An 8,029-nucleotide genomic window follows, 5' to 3' on the forward strand; every position below is an offset into this window, starting at 1 on the left:
CAAGGAGATCAGCAGGGCCACAGCCGACCGGCTCCGGCCCCCAGGCCCATAGTGTGACCCTGGCATTGCCCGAGACAGACTGCACCATCCCGGCATGGTGCTTGGGCTGCCAGCCCCTGGGCAGGGCTTGGGGTGGGACCTGTCCCCAGTGTGGGGTCGGTCCTTGGCCCTTCCCAGCTTTGGGCCTGGGGGACCGGTGACTCCCGCTGGGTCCCTGCAGCTCTCCTCTGCCATGTCCCCATTGCAGCCTGGGCCCCAGCTGGGGTCTGAGCCATTCCCTCCATAGCTGTCCCTCTCTCCCCAGGGTACCAGTCCTGCCGGGAGGTCGTTGCTGCCTCCTACAGCTGCCCAGAGGCACCTCTGGAAGCCCAGGTGAGGCAGCTGGTGGGTGGGGGCTCCTGGAGGGTGGGCTACAAGGAGCCGCAGCCGCAGCCGTGGTGGGTGGGGACAGGAAACTTGGACTCGATCGTTGCAAGCAGCCTGGGGGCCCCTCACTGCCCCCCCCCCAGCTGGCAGGCCTGAGCACCAGCCCCCGGCAGCTGGTCGTGGCACCCCTGCGGCTGTTCACACGCCTTTCATCCACGACAACGTATGGCCCTGGTTCTGCTGCGGGCACAGGGCTGGGACGGCTCGTAGTGGCATGTGGGGCTGCTCCGGTGCTCACAGCTGCCTGCCGTGCCGTATGCAGGATGTCATCCTGACCAGCGGCTGCAGCCAGGCCATCGAGCTTGCCCTGGCGGTACTGGCCAACCCAGGCCAGAACATCCTGGTGCCCCGGCCCGGCTTCTCGCTCTACAAGACGCTGGCGCTCTCCCTGGGCATCGAGGTCAAGTTCTACAACCTCCTGGTGAGCGAGGGAGGGCAGGAGCAGAGCATGCAGCCCCAGGCCCCAGCTCATGTCCCCATCAGGCACACGCATGTGCATGCTGATGTGTACATGCATGCGCGTATATTCTCCAGGGGCTTCCTCTCAGGAGTTTCGTGTCCCTTTACAGACGGCCGGAGGGGCTGGTGCAGAGCCCATCGGCCCAGCACAAGCTTGCCATGGCAGCAGAGTTCCCTGGGCTCTTGCCTTCATCAGGCACAAAGCACAGAGATGCCCACATGGGCTCTGCTGGTGCCTGTCCCCCCTGTCCCCACAGCCTGAGCCTAGCCCTCCACTAGGATCGGGCGCTGTGCCTGGCCTGTGCCTAGCCCCCGTGCTGCACCAGAGCCTGGCACCCAGCCCTGGCTGCGTCCTCACTCCACTGCCTCGGCCTTGCCCCCTCTTGCTGCCAGCCTGAGAAGTCCTGGGAGATTGACCTGAAGCACTTGGAGTCGCTGGTGGACGAGAAGACGGCCTGCCTCATCGTGAACAACCCGTCCAACCCCTGCGGATCCGTCTTCAGCAAGAGCCACCTCCAGAAGATCCTGGCAGGTGAGCGCGAGGTGGAGCCGGCAGGCAGGCCTGGCCCCGCGGGGGCTGGCGGGGCCCCAGCCCTCCCCCGGGCTGAGCAAGGGAGGGCCGCCGTGCATGACTGCCCGAGGCGGCCCAGCCACCCCGGAGACCTGCCCCGGCCCAGCCGGACGCCAGGGCAGCTGGGTCTGGCGCTGCGGCTCTCGCGGGGGCTCCAGCTTGCCAGGCCAGGAGCAGGGGACCTGCTGTGCCGCGCACGGCCGGGCCATGCCTGGCCCAGGGCAGCGAGGGTCCCTGGGCAGCTGCATAAACCTCTCTCCCTCTGCAGTGGCCTCAAGGCAGTGCGTCCCCATCCTGGCTGATGAGATCTACGGTGACATGGTGAGTGCCCGTGCCAGGGGCTGCGGTGGTCCCAGCTGGGAACGTTGATCCCAGCAGAGCCAGGCCGTACTCGAGCCCCCTCCCTGGGGCAGCTGCCCTGTCCCATGGCTGGAGCATCCGGGAACAACCTGTTGTGCCTCGCGCCCGGCCCTGTACGCTGCGGTGCTGGAAGGCCTCGTGCCTAACAGTGTGGTTGTGAGAGGTCCTGAGCACGGGGCCTGGCCCTGCCCCTGGCTCTGCCTCCTCCATGGCCTGCCCCTGATGCATCCTCCTGCTCCAGGTGTTTGCAGACTGGAAGTATGAGCCCATCGCGGCACTCAGCACCAATGTGCCCATCCTGTCCTGTGGGGGCCTGGCCAAGCGCTGGCTGGTGCCTGGCTGGAGGATGGGCTGGATCCTTGTCCACGACCGGAGAGACATCTTTGGGAATGAGGTGAGGCTCCGGTGCTGTCCCCTGGCCTGCACGTCTCCCACCCCTTCCCCTGACTCTGTGCCTTTCCAGCCTGGTGTGCCCACCCGGCTCTCATGCACATACCTGTACCCTGCCTCACACTCATGTGCTCCCTGGCACACGCGTGTCTCCTCCTTGCAGTCAGCCCTGCTCCTTTGTGTTGTAGTGCCCTGAACGTACATCTGCCCCATCACCCCCTTGGGCTCCTCCAGGCTGCCCTGCGTGCATGCAGTCGCTCCCACATGCACTGTCCTGCTGCCCCAAACTCCGCCGCACCCCCCGCCTCCCTCTGCCCCGCTGACCCTGTTTACGGGGTGCGAATAGTCCTGTGTACCCACAGCAGTGTGCCCCCGTGTGTCCTGCCCGACCTCTCCTTATCAGCGGGACACGTGATCGCTGGCATCGAGTTCACAGCAGTGCCTGCCTGGTGCAGGGCTTTTCACATGTCTGGGGTGCCTGGTGTGCCCCCCAGGGCTCAGAGCGGGGGGTGCTCTTGAGGGGTTAATAGCCCACCCATTTCTGAGGCAGTTTCCAACTGTTGCTTAAGTGAAGGGACTGAGCTTAAGTGAAGGGATTGATCAGGGCAGGGGAGAGGGAGGAAGGGTGGGGTGCCCTGGGGGTGAATATGCATGCAGGAGGTCATGGGGGGGTCCTGAGCCTGGGGCGGCTGCGCGCCAGGGGAGCAGCCTCAAGGCCGTAGCAGAGCCCAGCTGGCGAGGTCTCTGCCAGTGCAGTGCACGGAGCAGGGGGCTGCTGTTCCCGGGCTCGGCTCTGCCTTCAGGCACCAGAGCCTTGTGGCAGCCCGGGTCAGGGCCAGGCTCCAAGCTCCCCCCGGGCTTGCCAGGGGCTGGGGGACCAGGCCTTCTCGAACAGCACAGAGCTGCGCTGTTGGGCTGGAGCCTTCCCCCGCTGAGGTCGGTGTCGCCATGTGTTGCAGATCAGGGACGGGCTCCTGCGGCTGAGCCAGCGCATCCTGGGGCCCTGCACGCTCATCCAGGGTGCCCTGGAGCACATCATGCGGCACACGCCGGCTGAGTTCTACCACAACACGCTCAGCTTCCTCAAGGTGTGCAGGGTGGGGAACTGAGCCCCCACTGCTGTTTGCCTCAGGGTTACCCGCCCTGTGCCATCCCCCGGGGGTGCTTGAGCAGGCGGGGCAGGACACTGGCTAGGGGCGCGGTGGGGGCACTGGTGCGGGGGGCAGGAGCATCCCTCCCCAGGGGTGCTGTGGGCAGCCATGGCGCTCTCAGGCAGCCCCGTTGCTGCAGTGCCTACCGGGCGGGAGGCAAAGGGGCGCACTGGGCACTGACCGACCAGGCATGGCCAAGGGGCCGAGCGAAGCTCAAGGCTGCGGTCACCGTCTGTTTGCGCTCGCCGTGCCTGTGTTTGTGCAGGGGGAGCCCAGTGAGGCCGGCTTGGAGCTTGGCAGCAGGTGCCGAGCTGCCTCCTGGAAGCTCTCCCGCATGCTGAGCTCTCCCCTCCACCTCGCAGGCCAACGCCGACCTGTGCTACACGGCTCTGTGCGCCGTGCCCGGCCTGCGGCCCGTCCAGCCTGCAGGGGCTATGTACCTCATGGTAAGTGCATGGGTCCAGTCCTTCCCGCTTGTTGCTGGTCAGTGCCCAGATCTCCTGCGCTCTTACCGGCAGTGCAGGATGGTCGGGCTTGTGCCTTGCCACAGTGTGACAGGGTGTGAGGGGGCAGTTATGGGGGGTGGCGGAGGGGCCTCGGGTGGGCATGGAGACGGCAGCTCCATGAGCTCTGGCCACAGTCCTGCCACAATTACCCTGTGCCGCAGGTGGGGATCGAAATGGAGCATTTCCCCGAGTTTGAGAACGACGTGGAGTTCACGGAGCGGCTGATCGCAGAGCAGTCGGTGTTCTGCCTGCCTGCCACGGTCAGTGCCTCTCCACACACCCCAGCCTGGGAAGCCGGGGGGCTGTGGGATCCCACAGGGGTGACTCCATGGAGAACAGGGTGCTGGGGGGAGAGCCCAGCTCCTCTGGCACTGGCCCGCGCTGGTCCCACCGCTCACCCACTGCCCCATGGTGAGAGTTGCAGGGCCCGGCCCCTCCTGGCTGGCCAACCAGTGCCCCCCTTCCCCTTGCAGTGCTTTGAGTACCCTGGCTTCTTCCGCGTGGTGATCACGGTGCCCGAGGAGATGATGCTGGAGGCCTGTGCCCGTATTCAGGAGTTCTGCGAGCGGCACTACCAGGGCAGCGAGTTAGCCCAGGACCTGGAGTGCGACAAATAGCTGAGCACAACTTGCCCCTACCTCCATCCAGCTGTGCCGCATGCAGCACCAGCACCCCTCGCCTGGAGCAGGCTCCTGTCCAGCCGCTGCCCTGACTGGTCCTCAGCATCAGAGGCAGCAAGCACTTGGTGCTGCCACCTTCAGCCCCTCCGCCCCTCCCGGGGCACTGCCCTCCTGGAGCCCAAGTGCGGGCTCGTGCCACTCAGCCCCCCACCCCTCCTTTGCACGGGGAGGCATCACCTGCTGCTCTGCTCCTCCGGGTTGGACCTCATGCATGGCAACAGCTTCCCGCTCCCTGCCCCTCGCAGCTCCGCTCAGTCTTGAGCTGGACTCTGCCCAACAGGCCCGTGCCAGCCCCCAGCGTTCAGCCCCCTCCCTCGGGCCAGGGCAGGGCTGCACAGTCGGGCAACAGCCCCTTCTCCATCTCTGCCTGACGCTGCCCGCTGCAGCTGCTGGTCTTGTCTTCTCCAGCACCATCCTCACCTGAGCACCTTCTGCTGTGCCTTTTGAGCTGCAAATGACATAAGTTATTGTGACTTTTTGTACGAATAAAGGTTCTGACAAGCTGTGCCGTGTGCTGGGTGCTGCGGGCCGTGCACCATGTGCCGAGACTTCTCCCTGGGGCCGCATTTGCCTTGCTGGCTGTGCCAGTGCGGGGCCTGGGCTGGTTTCCTACAGCCGTTCCTGTTGGCCATTCCAGGCATGACTGCCCCCCGCCCCTTGCTCGCCTCTCCCCTCGAGCCTGATGAGCTCCAGCTGCCCTGCGCACACATGTGCTCTGCACACACTCCTGCCTCCACCACTGTGCAAGGCCATGGGCCCAGGATCCCTGGGCTCCATCCGTGCATGGAGTGGCACTGGTCAGGTCCCACAAGTCCCTGTGCCTCAGGGCTTGTAGCCCTGCCCTACCCTGCCTCCCTCAGGGGGCATTAAGAGCCGGATGCATGGCCTCTCCTCAGTAAACGCCTGCAGCATGCCCCAGCCCACCGTGGCGTAGCCAGGAAGTGTGGTGGGCCAGCAGGGGGTGCTCCTGCGTTGAGCCGCCCACCTCCCTGCGCCCAACCACCTTCCCGGCCCAAGCGCCTCCCTGGGGCGCCTCGCATCCGGCTGACCCCCCTCCCTGGAGCACACGCGCTAGCCCGGGGGTAACGTAGCTGCCACCACCCCGAGAAGGGACTGCGGCCCTGTGTCCTCGGGGGAACACAGGCCTAATAGTTCTACGGGTACTCAACCCAGTACAGGCACTTGGGGCACTTCCCCGAGTCGGGGGCCAAAAAGGACAGTCTCCCTTAGTCTGCAGACCTAAGGGGGTCTCTCAGGCATAATTTAGACCCACCCCTCAAGAAGTCTCCTACACCGGTCACAAAGGAGACCTTTATTGATTACAGGGGTAGGGTGAAAATAGGGTACAGGATAGAGCAGTCTCACAGAAATCCCATAGAGCAAAACAGTCTGGCTGAGGTGGGCTTTGATCACGCATCTGCGTTACTGCCAGCTAGTTATCTAACCGGATCTCGAGTAGCTTCCTCGCAAGCATCATCCCGAGGCTGTTGGAGATCCCCTCTGGAGGCAGGCCGTTCCTCGCTCATGAGCTATGGGGGAGAGAGCCAGTTTCAGATGGTCACGCTCCTCTCTAAGCCTGAGTCCCACACATGGCTGCCGCCCCCTCCTCCTGGCCAGTCTTAACTTATACAGCCCCTGTGACCTCGTTCCCCTGGTCCAGTGGAGGCCAGCTCTGGTTGGCTGTCGGCCAACCGATTTTAAATCTATCATTAGTTGCCGGGCAGACTCCAGCTCACCAGGTAGATGCGCCTCACCCAGGTAGCTGATACCAGTCACGTAGGCAGAAGGAGCAGGTTTCCCTCCTCCCTCGGGAATGTAGCCAGATCAGGTTACCTAAAGAGATAGGGTAAGGTGTCTCCTCTGCTGGGCCTGTCCTCATCACATTGTCACAGCACAGAGATTTTGGGGACAAACAAAGGTGACTTCCTGCCACACCTCTCTCCAGCTCCTTTAAAAGCTTGGACCCGTAGCTCTAGAGCTATCGATACAGGCGTGCTTTGTTTGGAGGTGTCACCTTGGTGACGGCATCCACCAGGCTGGCCCAGTGACTCACTGAAGGCCGGATTACCCCTAACTCTTCCATCTCTGTGATCTCTCATGTTATTTCTTGCTTTACCTTCTCGTCAACTGGGTACAGTCTGGAGTGTACAGGACAATGGCTTCCCGTGTCTATGGAGTGCACCGCCAGGTCTGTTTTACCTGGTTTATTGGAGAACACTGTCCCAAAGTCTTCGAGTGCTGCCAGCAGCTTGTCCTTGTCCTGGGAGGGCAGATGGTCTAGCAAGCAGAGTTCCTCCATTCCTGCCTCTCCGTCCCAGTCACCGTACGTGACCGGCTCCTCTTGGTCCTCAGGTGATCCTTCTACTGAGGAAATCCAGAATACCGCATCACCTCTATCAAAGTATGGTTTAAGCATGTTCACATGAACTGCCTTAGGCTTTTTCCCACTCCTGGCCACTACATAGGTCACATCATCCAGGACAACATGAGGACCTTCCCAAGTGGCTTGCAGCTTGTCTGTCTTTAGTGTCAGGAAAACCATAACCTTATCACCTCGGTCAAAGGTACGTCAGCGAGCCTTTTCATCGTACCAGGACCTCTGCTTCTCCTGGGCCCGTCCCAGGGAGTCTCGTGCTACTTTCATCACGTCAGTCAGTTTCTGACGAAAGTTCAGCACATACTCCACCACGGAGGTCTTGGTGGAAGGGATTTTTCCCTTCCCACTCGTCTCTCACCAAATCGAGAGGACCTCTGTAGCAGTAATTGAATTGGGCTTCTGACCTATTTGACTAGAAAAAAACAGACAGAGACCAGAAGTGCTGATACTGCTTATTTCAGTTAAATATTCTGAGATAACGAATTCTACAATGCTTTGTTTATTATCTATGATATAGCACCCTGTGTACAGAGGTTGTTTATTTTTCTTTCTGAGAAACCAGAAACTGATAACTATTTCTATAAGCACAATGTTTCATTCTTCTTTAAGTAAACAGCCTGTATGTCTGTGTGCGTGTTAACGATCAGTGATTTACTGTCCAAGGTCATATTTTTTTCCTCTTTCTTTGTCTTAAGTATAAATATGCTTGTAAACTTAAAGAGTACGAGAAATCCTTTGAAACAGACAAGTGGGTGATCACCTTGCTGTATAGTTTCATAGTTTCTAGGGTCGGAAGGGACCTGAGCAGATCATTGAGTCCGACTCCTTGCCATGCCAGGAAAGAGTACTGGGGTCAAACAACCCCAGCAAGGTGTACGTCCAGCCTCCTCTTAAACACCCCCAGGGTAGGAGCCAGCACCACTTCTCTTGGAAGTTGGTTCCAGACCCTAGCCGCCCTGACCGTGAACTCGCGCCTCCTGATGTCCAACCTAAACCTGCCCTCTGCCAGCTTGTGACCGTTATTCCTGGTCACTCCTGGCAGTGCTCGGGGGAACAGGGACTCCCCCAGTGCTTGCTGATTCCCCCCTGACTAGTTTATAACAGGCCAC

The 8,029-nt window shown here is 61.5% G+C and overlaps 1 protein-coding gene across 1 annotated transcript in view; it reads left to right on the forward strand.

Annotated features, from left to right (window-relative positions):
- The window catches only part of TAT (tyrosine aminotransferase), a 6,886-nt gene extending 1,838 nt beyond the window's left edge, over positions 1-5,048 (forward strand). The window contains exons 4-12 of the mRNA XM_019536119.1: positions 305-372; positions 689-847; positions 1,279-1,417; positions 1,725-1,777; positions 2,058-2,210; positions 3,166-3,294; positions 3,720-3,803; positions 4,025-4,123; positions 4,337-5,048. Coding sequence (XP_019391664.1) covers positions 305-372; positions 689-847; positions 1,279-1,417; positions 1,725-1,777; positions 2,058-2,210; positions 3,166-3,294; positions 3,720-3,803; positions 4,025-4,123; positions 4,337-4,480 — 1,028 coding nt within the window. The 3' untranslated portion in view covers positions 4,481-5,048. The remainder of the gene's footprint in view (positions 1-304; positions 373-688; positions 848-1,278; positions 1,418-1,724; positions 1,778-2,057; positions 2,211-3,165; positions 3,295-3,719; positions 3,804-4,024; positions 4,124-4,336) is intronic.
- Positions 5,049-8,029: the final 2,981 nt, after the last annotated feature.

Source organism: Crocodylus porosus, unplaced genomic scaffold (genome assembly GCF_001723895.1).
Source record: "Crocodylus porosus isolate Cpor-Errol unplaced genomic scaffold, CroPor_comp1, whole genome shotgun sequence".
Taxonomy (NCBI): domain Eukaryota; kingdom Metazoa; phylum Chordata; order Crocodylia; family Crocodylidae; genus Crocodylus; species Crocodylus porosus.